This window comes from Schistocerca piceifrons, chromosome 2 (genome assembly GCF_021461385.2).
Source record: "Schistocerca piceifrons isolate TAMUIC-IGC-003096 chromosome 2, iqSchPice1.1, whole genome shotgun sequence".
NCBI lineage: Eukaryota > Metazoa > Arthropoda > Insecta > Orthoptera > Acrididae > Schistocerca > Schistocerca piceifrons.
The window spans coordinates 85,765,508-85,781,535 of record NC_060139.1 but is presented as its reverse complement, the minus strand read 5'-3'; the positions used below and the strand labels follow the sequence as shown (position 1 = coordinate 85,781,535).

Sequence of the window (16,028 nt, the reverse complement as noted above, 5' to 3'; positions counted from 1 at the left end):
ATCCCTTTCTTTTTATCGACTGGCGAGTGTTCGACAGAGGATATGAAACGACCGTAGCCTGAAAATCCTCATGAATACCCGAGTAGGTACTTCCTTTGTGTAGTGTACCACTGACCTATCAGTGGGTGTCCTACAAATCGCCATTCGATAACGCAGGTCTAGAAATCGGCAGCCAAGACTGTCACAGAGTCGACGAAGCATTTTTTTGAGATTTTCCACTCGGCTCCAAAGCAAAGGAACTTTGGGAGCAATGCTGCAAATTGCGAGCTCTGATCCACCCCGCACACGAAGACAGCAGCCTTCACTATCTCCGCCAGCCGCCTGTATGAACTGAGGATGGCCTCAGAACCCATGCGATAGGTGTCGTTGGTATTACGTGCGCCGCAAGGTGCATACGACTTCAGATGCAACTTCAATGCTGTTTTCGTAAGGATCTCTATAGCGCGCCTAACATTGGAGCTCTCAATAGCCAGCAAACCTCTACCATGTGTGCTCGCTCGGACCCCGCAGGAGGGGCGGCCACCTGTTGGCTCTTCGAGCGAATAGGCGACGCCAGACAGACAGCCTTCACATCGGCCCTTCGTCTCTAGCGATGTGAACGCTTAACCACCTCCACTCCCCTTGTGCGGGTAGATCCACCGCTTTCGGTATACTACGAGGTACCTGGACAGCAGAGCCCTTGGGTCAAACAAGCGGCACCTTAGGTGTTCCATGCAACGCGCCAGATTCGCCGCCATCACTACAATCGGAGATATTAGCATGAAGGCGGCTTACCGTTGCCAAAAGCGCATTCACCTCTTAGCGAACTGCGACCAGCTCCTCCTGCGGCCACACACAGCATGCACACATCCTAGCCATGCTAGCAGGACTGTCTCATATTAGGATATCACTTACATTTCTATTCAAATTGCATTGGTTGTGCATTATGCAAATTTACATCTATGAAGTGTTAACACAATGCAGTAAAGGAAATTTAAAGTACAATGAATACGTTTCTCCACTCCATTCTCGGCCTGGCTCAGCAACAACAATCCAATTTTTAAATAAACATACAATCTATGTTACAGGCATTTATTTTGAAATTGGCGTAAATCGCGAAGGCGCAGCTTCAGAATTTCTTTAAATTAACAGTAACGTGTATATTACATAGTATTCTGACCACGAGCCTATCCATTCCATCCTTAGTCACTATTGACTTAAGTAACTTACAAAAGCCTTAAACAGCGTGAACCACACTAGCCAAAAAGAAAACACTGAATAGAATAGAGTCGCGATTGTCAAATATAAAACCAGAAACTTGGAAAGGGAAATACATTTTACAAAAATTCCTTCTAAAACAGACAACTACAAGGACTTTTCCATTAAAAACAGGGAAACCCTATGGTCGATCTTCAAGTTAGAACATTCCCACTATCAACCACCGTAGGTTCTCTAGATGAAAAAACTCTATACGAATAAATCAGTGGAGTAAGCTATTAAAATTATTGTCGATAACTTAGCTAAGAAAAGTTATCTTATACAAGATGAAATTCGTGAGCTAATAACTCTCCTTAGGATCCTAACGTCCTGTTACAAATTTTCCTCTAACAAATGCGTATACATCTATTTCAAAAAGACGAGTTAGCCATGGGGAATTATTTAGCGATGTACCTAGAGAAAGTATTCGTCAGCAGTCTCTAATGCAATTATTTTAAGAGGAATTCCCCTCTTACACAAAAATATTGTACTATTGTAGATATGTCGATGATATTTTTATCATTTTAACGGTTCGAATGAAGATGTAATTATATTTTATGGCGTGCATCCTATACTCTTTTGCGCATTAACTAATAATGCCAAGTCAACCATTTAATTATTTGGATTTAAGCCTTCAGTTCGTACAAGGGCGCATAAGTGTGATTTTTATCGCAAACCCACAAGTGATGCTGTCAACCTTGCATCCTCGTGTCACCCTGTAGCTCATAAACACAGTTTCTCCTTGTCTATGTATGGTCGAGCGACTAAGTACTCCACTAAGTTACGAACCTTTAACACTTGACATGGGTAATTTGAAATATATCCTGTACTCTAATGGCCGTAAACCCCGTCTCAGAGATCGGATGCACCGCTCGAAATTCACCAATATGAATAACATCGTCCACAGCTGTCATGACACGTCTGAGTGTTGTTGTTGTTGTGGTCTTCAGTCCTGAGACTGGTTTGATGCAGCTCTCCATGCTACTCTATCCTGTGCAAGCTTCTTCATCTCCCAGTACCTACTGCAACCTACATCCTTCTGAATCTGCTTAGTGTATTCATCTCTTGGTCTCCCCCTATGATTTTTACCCTCCACGTTGCCCTACAATACTAAATTGGTGATCCCTTGATGCCTCAGAACATGTCCCACCAACCGATCCCTTCTTCTGGTCAAGTTGTTCCACAAACTTCTCTTCTCCCCAATCCTATTCAATACTTCCTCATTAGTTATGTGATCTGCCCATCTAATCTTCAGCATTCTTCTGTAGCACCACATTTCAAAAGCTTCTATTCTCTTCTTGTCCAAACTATTTACCGTCCATGTATCACTTCCATACATGGCTACACTCCATACAAATACTTTCAGAAATAACTTCCTGACACTTAAATCTATACTCGATGTTAACAAATTTCTCTTCTTCAGTAACGCTTTCCTTGCCATTGCCAGTCTACATTTTATATCCTCTCTACTTCGCCCATCATCAGTTAATTTGCTCCCCAAATAGCAAAACTCCTTTACTACTTTAAGTGTCTCATTTCCTAATCTAATACCCTCAGCATCACCCGACTTAACTCGACTACATTCCATTATCCTCGTTTTGCTTTTATTGATGTTCATCTTATATCCTCCCTTCAAGACACCATCCATTCCGTTCAACTGCTCTTCCAAGTCCATTGCTGTCTCTGACAGAATTACAATGTCATCGGCCAACCTCAAAGTTTTTATTTCTTCTCCATGGATTTTAATACCTACTCCAAATTTTTCTTTTGTTTCCTTTACTGCTTGCTCACTATAGAGATTGAATAACATCGGGGAGAGGCTACAACCCTGTCTTACTCCCTTCCCAACCACTGCTTCCCTTTCATGTCCCTCAACTCTTATAACTGCCATCTGGTTTCTGTACGAGTTGTAAATAGCCTTTCGCTCCCAGTATTTTACCCCTGCCACCTTTAGAATTTGAAAAAGAGTATTCCAGTCAACATTGTCAAAAGCTTTCTCTAAGTCTACAAATGCTAGAAACGTAGGTTTGCCTTTCCTTAATCTTTCTTCTAAGATAAGTCGTAAGGTCAGTATTGCCTCACGTGTTCCAGTATTTCTACGGAATCCAAACTGATCTTCCCCGAGGTCGGCTTCTACTAGTTTTTCCATTCGTCTGTAAAGAATTCGTGTTAGTACTTTGCAGCTGTGGCTTATTAAACTGATTGTTCGGTAATTTTCACATCTGTCAACACCTGCTTTCTTTGGGATTGGAATTATTATATTCTTCTTGAAGTCTGAGGGTATTTCGCCTGTTTCATACATCTTGCTCACCAGATGGTAGAGTTTTGTCAGGGCTGGCTCTCCCAAGGCCGTCAGTAGTTCCAATGGAATGTTGTCTACTCCGGGGGCCTTGTTTCGACTCAGGTCCTTCAGTGCTCTGTCAAACTCTTCACGCAGTATCGTATCTCCCATTTCATCTTCATCAACATCCTCTTCCATTTTAATAATATTGTCCTCAAGTGCATCGCCCTTGTATAGACCCTCTATATACTCCTTCCACCTTTCTGCTTTCCCTTCTTTGCTTAGAACTGGGTTGCCATCTGAGCTCTTGATGTTCATACATGTGGTTCTCTTATCTCCAAAGGTCTCTTTAATTTTCCTGTAGACAGTATCTATCTTACCCCTAGTGAGATAAGCCTCTACATCCTTACATTTGTCCTCTAGCCATCCCTGCATAGCCATTTTACACTTCCTGTCGATCTCATTTTTGAGACGTTTGTATTCCTTTTTGCCTGCTTCATTTACTGCATTTTTATATTTTCTCCTTTCATCAATTAAATTCAATATTTCTTCTGTTACCCAAGGATTTCTACTAACCCTCTTCTTTTTACATACTTGATCCTCTGCTGCCTTCACTACTTCATCCCTCAGAGCTACCCATTCTTCTACTGTATTTCTTTCTCCCATTCCTTTCAATTGTTCCCTTATGCTCTCCCTGAAACTCTGTACAACCTCTGGTTCTTTCAGTTTATCCAGGTCCCATCTCCTTAAATTCCCACCTTTTTGCAGTTTCTTCAGTTTTAATCTACAGCTCATAACCAATAGATTGTGGTCATTGTCCACATCTGCCCCTGGAAATGTCTTACAATTTAAAACCTGGTTCCTAAATCTCTGTCTTACCATTACATAATCTATCTGATACCTCTTAGTATCTCCAGGGTTCTTCCATGTATACAACCTTCTATCATGATTCTTAAACCAAGTGTTAGCTATGATTAAGTTGTGCTCTGTGCAAAATTCTATCAGGCGGCTTCCTCTTTCATTTCTTAGCCCCAATCCATATTCACCTACTACGTTTCCTTCTCTCCCTTTTCCTACACTCGAATTCCAGTCACCCATGACTATTAAATTTTCGTCTCCCTTCTTTCATTTCATCATACATTTCTTCAATTTCTTCGTCATCTGCAGAGCTAGTTGGCATATAAACTTGTACTACTGTAGTAGGTGTGGGCTTCGTATCTATCTTGGCCACAATAATGCGTTCACTATGCTGTTTGTAGTAGCTTACCCGCATTCCTATTTTCCTATTCATTATTAAATCTACTCCTGCATTACCCCTATTTGACTTTGTGTTTATAACCCTGTAGTCACCTGACCAGAATTCTTGTTCCTCCTGCCACCGAACTTCACTAATTCCAACTATATCTAACTTTAACATATCCATTTCCCTTTTTAAATTTTCTAACCTACCTGCCCGATTAAGGGATCTGACATTCCACGCTCCGATCCGTAGAACGTCAGTTTTCTTTCTCCTGATAACGACAGCCTCTTGAGTAGTCCCCACCCGGAGATCCGAATGAGGGACTATTTTACCTCCGGAATATTTTACCCAAGAGGACGCCATCATCATTTAATCATACAGTAAAGCTGCATGCCCTCGGGAAAAATTACGGCCGTAGTTTCCCCCTGCTTTCAGCCGTTCGCAGTACCAGCACAGCAAGGCCGTTTTGGTTATTTTTACAAGGCCAGATCAGTCAATCATCCAGACTGTTGCCCTTGCAACTACTGAAAAGGCTACTGCCCCTCTTCAGGAACAACACGTTTGTCTGGCCTCTCAACAGATACCCCTCCGTTGTGGTTGTACCTACGGTACGGCTATCTGTATCGCTGAGGCACGCAAGCCTCCACACCAACGGCAAGGTCCATGGTTCATGGGGGGGTCTAAGTGTATTTAGGTCATTTTACCATTTCTGAGTAACATTACCATACAGCTTGTAGGTCTGCTTAAGGAGGATGGTGTTAGGGTCTCTTATTCGTCCCGGAATCGGAAGCAGTATCAGCTTATCCACAACGAACTACGTAATAGACATCACCTTGCCATTTCTGAGGTCTACAAAGAAACAGGCGTCCAGTGACTTATTCCGTCGAGCGGACAGAGGGGACGTGAAGTTAGAACACGTTTTCGTGAGCAGTTGCTTGTTGGAAGTGGACTGTTGAAAGGAATTCTTCGTTTGCGGAGCATCTAAAGATCAGCGGGCACGCCGAACCACCGATAGCTTCTTTACAAATCCTTCCCGTGGGAACTAAGGAAGTGAACTGTACTAGAACAATTAGAATTAACAATAGTTTTTAAGTGGTCGGAAGATCTGAGTCTCAATGACAAACTTTTTGCTAAGAACATTCTTTTTTGACGTTGTAATGATAACTATACAAAAATTTCACTAGCCGAATCGTCTATGGCTAAGTAATCACCAGCAGGATTGCCATTTGTCACCCACCACATGGGCACGTGTTTACTCTTTTGATTTTCAACTGTGTACTTCTGGCACTTTCTCCTACCATTGTTTGTAATTAGCTTTCATTACGTAAATATGGCCACATACCAGGCACAACTTGCGGCATTACCAGGCGCTTGCAAGCAGCTGTTCATTCGCATTAGACCAGTAAGCGACTCGCTCTAGCAGCCAATACAATGCATACCGCAGTTATTGTTTACTATGGGTGCGATATGTCTGTTCACCTCAAGCCTATACACACACCGGTTTTCTCCATGATTTGGTGAGTGTGACCGTCTAATAACCCTCGGTTAGATTCGTCGTGCCCATAATGCGGAAAGTCCGTTCTAATAATTATCTGTTTTAGAAGGAATTTTTATACTTCTTACCTATTTAGGATTACGATATCACACTTCACAGGTGCGATTACGGTTCAAACAGTGATTACTTTTTGGCTAGTGCGGTTTACGCTAAGTTAAGTTCTTTTGTAAGTTAATCCGGTCAACAGTTACTTAGCAGGGGTTGGATTGGTCCTTAGTCACGAATTTATGTAATACATACGTTATTGTTAATTTACAGAAGTTCTGAAGATGCGCCATTAGCGGGAAACACGTCAGTTTCAAAATAAATACCGGCAACAGGATCTGCCTTTTTAAATGAAAATTAAAGTACAATGATTTCACCCATATTTCCAGTTAACAAACATGTAACAGCATGAAAGGTTGCAATATAAAACGGAAGTAATGTATGAGGAGGAAGGCTCGTAAGCGGTGCGCCAAGCACTGGCACTTATTACCTGCCACATTCGACAAGACATGGAGGCGGTTAACGTCTGGAAACACGCCTCATCGTCCTCGAAACTCTCATTTGTATTCAACACTAGGACCGGGGGCCCGTGTCGGCCAGTGTAAGTTCATGTGAAGCTTCAATGTGGCCCCCAAATATTCAACGGGAGTCAGGCCCTGCGCTCGTCCAGAGAAGTCGATCACGTCCGTGTCAGCCGCCTCCATAAACCTTTGCCGAATCATTCGACCAGTGTGAACCAGTAAGTGATCTTGCTGGAACTACACTCATGCTCAAAAATTAAGAATAATACTGATACATCGTGAAACAACTGTCTGGTGGGCGGTTTGCGGTTTTAAATCACCTCGGTGTATGACCATGTGGTGCATTTGACCTGCTTTCGTCGCACGGTGGTGCTAGCAGCAGTCCACATAAGCAGAGGTGTGTTGGTGCATGTCAGAATACGGTGCAGTGAGTAAGTGTGCAGACGTTTTCAGACGTGCTAATGGTGACTGTGTGTTGAAAATGGCTCAAAGATCACATATTGATGACGTTATGAGGGGTAGAATACTAGGGCGACTGTAGGCTGGTCGAACACAGCATGTCATCGCACGGGCCCTCCGTGTGCCACAAAGTGTGATCCCAAGATTATGGCAACGATTCGAGCAGACAGGATAAGTGTCCAGGCGCTACAGTACGGGACGTACACAGTGTACAACACCACAACAAGATCGATATCTCGCCATCAGTGCCCGCAGACGGCCACGGAGTACTGCAGCTAGCCCTGCTCGGGACCTTACCGCAGCCACTGGAACAGTTGTCTCCAGACACACAGTCTACAGATGACTGAACAGACATGGTTTATTCGCCCGGAGATGTGCAAGGTGCATTCCACTGACCCCTGGTCACAGGAGAGCTGGTAAAGCCTGGTGTCAAGAAGACAGTGCATGGTCAGTCGAACAGTGGTCCCAGGTTGTGTTAAAGGACGAGTCCAGGTATAGTCTGAACAGTGATTCCCGCTGGGTTTTCATTTGGCGTGAACCAGGAACCAAATACCAACGCCTTGACGTCCTATATGGAGGTCGTGGTTTGATGGTGTGGGGTGGGATTACGATTGGTCCACGTACACCCCTGCATGTCTTTGACAGAGTAACTGTAACAGGTCAGCATGAGTGTAGATCACTTCAGTGGGATATGTCACTGAAACCGTCATACTGGGCGAGTGTCAGCACACTATATCCCGTGGCCCGCGAGGTATCCTTTTCAGGGGTGCAGTGGGTCCCACCTTCCTCCTGATGGATGATAACGCACGGCCCCACCAAGCTGCCATCGTGGAGGGGCACCTTGAAGCAGAAGATATTAGGCGAATGGAGTGGCCTGCCTATTATCTAAACCTAAACACCATCGAGCACGTCTGGGATGCTCTCGGTCGAGGTATCGCTGCAGGTCTTCAAACCCCTAGGAGACTTCGGGAGCTCCGACAGGCACTGGTGCAAGAATGGGAGGCTATACCCCAGCAGCTCGAACACCTGATCCACCGTTGTGCGGCCTGTGTACGTGTGCATGGGGATCATATCCCATATTGATGTCGGGGTACATGCGCAGGAAACACTGGAGTTTTGTAGCACATGCGTTCCGGGACGGTTTTCACAACTTCTCGCCAATACCGTGGACAGATCTGTGTCCTGTGTGTTCCCTATGCGCTCATGCTATTAGCGCCAGTTTTGTGTAGGGCCACATTGTGTGGCACCACATTCTGCAATTATCGTTAATTTATGAGCATGAGTGTAGATCACTTCAATGGGATATGTCACTGAAACCGTCATACTGGGCGAGTGTCAGCACACTATATCCCGTGGCCCGCGAGGTATCCTAACAGTAAATGACTGTTTCTGATACGCTCGCCTGTAGCCTAGTGCATTATCATGCACGGCATCCCTCGGCTATGTTAGTGTTACGCTTGCATCACACAAACAAACAACACAACGTAAAAAAATTGTAGTATCGAGAGGATAACAACCTTCCTTCCGTGGGTAGGCTACCACGTAACTATTACAGATCTGCTCTCATTTGTACGAGAATACTCAACACAGAAGTATCTCGAAGTATCGAAAAGATAAATCCTGTATACACAAAACAATATGGAGTAATTATAACCTCTCATATAAAATTAAAAATGTCTATAAGCTCTGCAGGTAAATAAGGAGGGAACATATACATTGCTAAAAGAGTGTTACATATGTCACTAACGCCGTTGTTGTAGTATGTTGCATTCCCACGTCTGTGTTACACACAACCGGAGGTATCCGGGCTTATTAATACACGTGAACAGTTTTGTTTTGTCGACTGTACCAGAACAATACTGCATGTTCAGAATTAAACACATATTCGCATTCGTGTTAATGGCCATCATGAAATAAGTTCAAATGGCTCTGAGCACTATGCGACTTAACTTCTGAGGTCATCAGTCGCCTAGAACTTAGAACTAATTAAATCTAACTAACTTAAGGACATCACACACATCCATGCCCGAGGCAGGATTCGAACCTGCGACCGTAGCGGTCGCTTGGCTCCAGACTGTAGCGCCTAGAACCGCACGGCCACTCCGGCCGGCATGAAATAAGTATTTCGTTTTCCACAGAGAGAAAGATCATGTTATTTTCAACCAAGCTCGTTGTAGTATTTCAGGTATTTTACCATACCCTTTGAAATTTCTGAGATGAAGTTAAATATGGATGCAGTAGACACCTTTAAGCTTCAAACTGAAGTAATCTACTCGGTAGAAAGCTTAGGAGCTAACCTAGTTGCTACTGTAAGGAGCAGTCATATGAAAACGATACAAACAGAAAAAAGTGAGTGAACTGCTTATTACCTCAAAAGTAATCGCCATAATTGTTAATACGTTTATCCATTGTGAGAGAAGACAGTGAACGCCTTCAAGGAAAAATGTTTCCGGTTGCCTACGGTAACATGATTGTACCCAGGCGAACACCTCTTCGTCCGACGTAAGTCGACGACCACGAATGTCTATCTTTAGGGCTCCAAACGCGTAGATCGCATAAAGAGAGATCGGGACTGTATAAAGGATGTGTAAGAACTTTCCAGCGAAACTTTGGCAGCGTAGTCGAAATAATCTTGGTAACATGTAGTACAACATGGTCCCGTAGGTAACCGCAAACATACTTCCAGTCTTGTTTCATGTTAGAGTAAATGTATTAACAGTTATGACGATTACTTTTGAAACAGTAAACAGTTTGCTTACTTTGATACAAGTTGGTGTACTTTTACGGGCAGTGTTATTTCGAATAAAATGGCTTTCAAGCACGCTCTGGCTTAAACCTGTGGGTGGAGTGCTTTTGGGCCCTTACATATTGATGGACAAGCTGAATGCACTCCTGTATCGTAGGTTTCTTTGAGACATTTTGCCTGGCGCATCAGAAAACGTTACACTTGGTGTTCGGTGGCAGCTATCGATTCACCTTCACACTTTGTCCTCACCTCAGAGTCTAGTGGCTAGCATTGCTGCCTCTAGATCACGGGGTCCTGGGTTCGATTCCCGGCCGGGTTGGGGATTTTCTCTGCCAGGGGACTGGGTGTTTGTGTTGCCCTCATCATTTCATCATCATTCGTGACAGTGACTAGATTGGGCTTTGTAAAAAATTGGACTGAGTAAAAATTTGGAATTTGTACGGACGCTGATGACCGCGCAGTTGTGCGCCCAAAAAAGCAAACATCATCATCATGTCCTTTAGACTTTGGGAAGAAACGCTTACAGAGATGTGGTATGGTCATGAAGGTCCTATGTTCTGGCCTCCACATTTTATTTGTTGGGAAGCTTAAAGAAACAAGCTTATAGTACTTCACCCATGGATGTACACGACCTAACAGCTCGTGCGCATGCTGTTCGGCAATGGTAGACACAGGTGTGTTGCATAGGGTCCAGCGAAGTATGATCCAGTGAGTGGCGAAGTGTTTGCAAATGCAAGATGTTCGCTCTGATCATCTCTAAGGCGAACGTTGCTCGTCGTGTATGTACTGGCGCTGTGAATGTAAGCCTGGACATCAAACGTACAGAACGGAATTATTATGCACAGCACAATATGTAATCTAGAGGAACCTACCCATTTTATTTTATGTACCTCATGGGATACGATGTTACTATATATACTATTATTTTCTCTAGGCTTTGTTTGTGACATGCACGAAACAAAGAGGTCGTTTATGCCTGTAAGAGGTTCTCATTGTGTTTTAATGTTTAACTAAAAGTAACAGAAAGAAATATGTAAAATATTGCATTGTGGAGATATAAAATGGATACAATTTGATACTTTAACTGAAAGAAAAAAACATCTTTGGCACACCAAAGATGTTTTCGTACATGTACGTCTCGACATCTGTTTCCGACAGCATTGCCTCGTCTCGCTGAGCTAATGGCACAGCTCCAGCACAGTGCAGAGTTCATGCTACCTGTTCTTGGTCGTACTGCACACTGTTACAGTGTTGGTATAGACTTGTTTTGTTAAACTGTGATTCTAATAAACCAACTGGTGGAACCACATTTCGCCAGAGATTCTTTTGTTTGAGCTGAGGTGAGGAATCGCATGCCAACTGTCAAGTGCAGCATTATTTCTTTATCCTTTATGCATAAAGTATGTGTATGTGTGTGTGGCTGGTTTCTCCTCCCAAACCCCTGGACCGATTTGACCAAATGTGGCACAGAAGCAGCAGGCCTGACGAATAATGGCACTGTGCGATTTATAATCTCTGAGCTATAATAGAGGTATAGATATGGGAAGAAACGTGTTTTTTCCAACTCCTGGCATGTAGGCTGCTCTGTACGACAGGCGTCTTGCGTGGAAGCTACACATGCCACTGAGGATGGCTGAGGACAGACTGAGATGGATAGAGGATGGACAGAGCGAGATGGAGGTGAAAGTGGAGAGAAAGTGGAGGGGCAGATGAATGGGGGAGGTGAACGTGTAGAGGGGTAGTGGGCAGGTGAAAAAGGAAGAGAGAGGGAAAAAGGAGGGATGTGGTCAGAGGGAGGGGAGGAAGATATGGTCTGAAAGAGGGTGTGAAGGAAATAGGCAGAGAGGAGGAGGAGGAGGACATGAAGAGAGAGAGTGGGAGGAGGAACTAAATAGAGATGGGAGAACGAGGTAGACAGACAGAGGGAGAAAGATGTGGACACAGAGAGGGGCAGGTGGGTTCGATATATGTACTGAAAGCATACACAGGCGAGGCTACAACTAGTATCACAAAAAATGTTCAATAACAGCACCGCTAACTTCTATTGAGCTTCGGAATCTACGTAGCAGAGTGCCACGAGTTCGATGGAAAGTGTGTCACTTGCTCTGTATGTGTTAGGACACTGCAAGGTTTGTTGCAACTAATTTCTCCTCTGAGTCCACAGAGGTTCAACATACTTCAGCTTTCATGCAACCTGTAGAAAGAAGTCTAGTGGGGTGAGATCCTGGGGCTTTGTAGACCAATATTCATCGGTTACCGAAAGTAAGGGCTACCCATATTAGTTGTACGAAGTGCGCTGGGAAAACATGATCCTTGAACAACAGCATCCCTCTAACATAGAGTCAGTAGGCAAGAACAGTCTATACATTGATTAAGTCATGGAGGCAACATGAATGGTCCAAGTTAGTAGTTGCCCACAATACCGGCACACTAGTTTACCGCAAAGTGTGTCTGATGATCTGACATATCTGTTCCACTAGTTTTCATCCACCCATACTTGCAAGCTATGACAATCGCACACGGTTCGGAGCATGCTTAGCGCTCTCAATAGGCATTTCCGAGATCTCGTTGCTTGAAATGATTAATTTCTTGTTGACTCCGTTATATTATCTGTCATTCTGGACAGTGAATTTTTCAACATCCTATACATACCAACTGAATGGAGGTAAAAAAAGTCGGTGGAATGCTGACAGAACTTGAAGTACAAAATAAAAATAGTCGGTTACAAGGAAGCCTCTCAACGTGGATTTGAAAATGTAGAACACATTTCTCACACATTTTAGTCCTTCTGAATGTCACAGAAGTACACATTTTTCTTCGGAATGATTAAGAAATTGTTATCATGAGCAACTTGTTATTGTGTCTCATTTTACAGGGGGGAGAGATTTTCAATTCCAAGACACTTGGTCGATGGAAAAATGAGTGGGAATTTTCACAGCAGGTCGTTCTGACTGCCTTTTTGTTGGTTAGAAAAACCTTTTGCGTTTGGCGGTTTGTGGGAAATATGTCACCGCACAGCATTGCAAATTGATTATATCAACAATATGTATGAGGCCATTACTATCACAAATCATGGAGTTTGTACTGATCTCGGCAATCTCTGACTACAGCACCAGATCCTGAATGTGATACTTCCAGGAAAATCTTTCACACAGCATCAGTGTTAAAAATTTAGTATTCGGCGTAACTGATTATTTGATCACCTTACGATAAAGCCACTTTAAAGAGAGGCATCTGTCATACTATGCTCATAAGTCCATAAGCCATGTACACTATTTTGTACAGTTGCGAGAAAATACACTCGCAGTTGGCATTGAATTTATGCTCACCAGTACACTGTTTGTAACACTGTGAACATGTAACTTTTCATTTTTGCCAATGATTCTCACATCACATTCTAAAAATCATTTAATTATTAGTAAATTAATAATGTTGTAGTTGTTGCTGTGGCCTTCAGACTGGTTTGGCGCAGTTCATAACGTTAAGAAGCTCTTTCTCTGCATGACTGCTATAAGTTACATTTAGCTTCTCCTTCTGATTGTAGTCAAAACCTTCTTCGCCTTCTTCAGTATGTGTCTTCCACACGTTCATCAAATTCACTATTCCTTGACACCTCAGGATTTGTCCCATCCACATAACGTTGTGCCATAAATATCTTTTCCAACCTATTCGATATAGCCTCTTTATTAGTTATTCTAATTTTGAGCATTCTTTTGTAGCACCCGGCAACGGCCGTGCCGCAGTGGATACACCGGTTCCCGTGAGATCACCGAAGTTAAGCGCTGTCGGGCGTGGTCGGCACTTGAATGGGTGACCATCCAGCCGCAATGCGCTGTTGCCATTTTTCGGGGTGTACTCAGCCTCTTGATGCCAATTGAGGAGCTACTCGACCGAACAGTAGCGGCTCCGGTCAAAGAAAACCATCATAACGACCGGGAGAGCGGTGTGCTGACCACACGCCCCTCCTATTTGCATCCTCATCTGAGGATGATACGACGGTCGGATGGTCCCGGTGGGCCACTTGTGGCCTGAGGACGGAGTGCTTTTTTGTCACACCCAACTACAAAAGATTCTGCTCTTTCCTTTTTTATGGTTTCTCGTCCACGTTACACTTCTGCACAAGGCTCCACTTCAAATACAGTGAGAAAAAGGATTAAAGGGATCTCCATCTCAGACAGACCAAGAGAAGGGATGAGATGTGGTTAAGAGAGGGTGCCACGGTCCATCGTGTGGGAGGTCCATGGTGGCGATGGACAAAGTTGTGATGAAATTTCGTGCCAATGTAACATGATTAACCCATATTACGCCTTACATGAACTTATGAACTTCGTCCTGCTTTCTGAATGTGTCCACACTCTAACCACCCTACCACAACAAAGGTCAAAATTTAATAATGATTGTGGTGTTGCTCACACTGCTAAATACAGCATTTTCGGCCAACAACAAAGTTATTATGTGGCAGGTGTCATTGGAGCACAGTTAATAAAGTCATTTCATGTAATAATGAATAAACTAGGCACTCATCTTTTCTTGTTACCCATGCTGGTCTCGTAAAATCATGGCTCAATCTTCGAAAATCTAGATGGTGGTGATTCCAAGCTCGGATGCAAAGAGGCCTAGGTTTTATTCTGCAATATTCAAAAGTTTTATAGATGTGTTTCACAAACCATTCTTGAAGATTAAACCTTTGAAAGTTAGCACAATGGTGATGTAAAAAAATAATCAACACTCCATATTTAAGTTACACTTCTTTTTATTACTTCTGTTGCAGTATCACGTAACACACAATACATCACTTCACAGTACAAAACATACTTGAAAACATCTTCCTCACTCTTAAAGTTCACATTTTATAAGCTGACTACAATATGCGTCTTTCCAACATGACGTCCAAGACTTGACCTTACAGTCTCTAACTCTCTAACTAACTAACTGCTTACGCGCCCAAAAATCAAGAGTTACAAGTACGTCAAAGATCATAGTGACAAAAGAAAGAATATACATAAGAATAATATCATTGCAATACAAACATATCGATGTATTAAACTACCTCAACATTAATGAAATCAAATCTGAATGTTGTGTCAGAAATATGTCAACTACTTTACAGAAACACAGTAGAATATTGCTGGTATCGAGAGGTTGAGTTGAGGTGAGGTAATGGTTATGTAATTCAAGTACCATTACAACACCTTGCTGTTTGAAACGTCGCCGAACCCGAGGTGACGTCGCAGGGCACCGCATTTTCTCACCATTACAGATGAAGGTTGTAGGCAGTTTTGAGTCAAATTTCGTTGTTCTAAATTTCATTTGTCTACGTCAAAATTGAGTTTTCGAAAATGACCTTTTAATTCTTTTGCACAGTGTTTTTTGGAAAAGGAGTCCGTAAAACTTAAATTTACAGTACATGTTACCAATTTATATTTCAGGAACATGTTTCTGAATTTTACCGCAATGCATTTTAAATTCTCCCCACTTCGATAATTGTCAGTTATTTTACTGTACAAGTAGTAAATCTCATCTATTATAATAAGTGTCTCATTTCCTAATCTAATAGTCTCAGCACCACCTGATTTTATTCGAATTCACATCATTACTTTTTATTGCTGTTGGCATCCACCTGACAAGTCTTTTTCAAGACAATATCCACTGTGTTCAACCGATTTTCCAAATGCTTTGAGGGTCTCTGACAGAATTACGTTGTTGCTGGTAATTCTCAGAGTTTTCTATTTCTTCTTGCTGAAATGTTATTGCTTTCCAGATTTCTCCTAAATTTTATTTTCTCCTTCCGCAAGGCACAGAGTGGTGGATAGGTTACAACTCCTTCTCACTTCCTTCTCAACTGTTGCTTCTCATACATGTCCTTCGACTCTTATAACTGCAGTATAGTTTATGTTCGAGTTGTAGATAGGTAATATTCCAAACTGTCACCATGTTCCTTCTTTGAAGTTTGATTATTACATTTTCCTAGACGTCTGAGGGTATTTCGGCTTTCATAACATGGA

The 16,028-nt window shown here is 42.8% G+C and overlaps 1 protein-coding gene across 1 annotated transcript in view; it reads right to left on the bottom strand.

The window, feature by feature from the left end:
• Positions 1 to 8,858: 8,858 nt before the first annotated feature.
• The window catches only part of LOC124775166 (secretin receptor-like), a 191,198-nt gene continuing 184,028 nt past the window's right edge, over positions 8,859 to 16,028 (bottom strand). The window contains exon 12 of the mRNA XM_047250006.1: positions 8,859 to 8,897. Coding sequence (XP_047105962.1) covers positions 8,859 to 8,897 — 39 coding nt within the window. The remainder of the gene's footprint in view (positions 8,898 to 16,028) is intronic.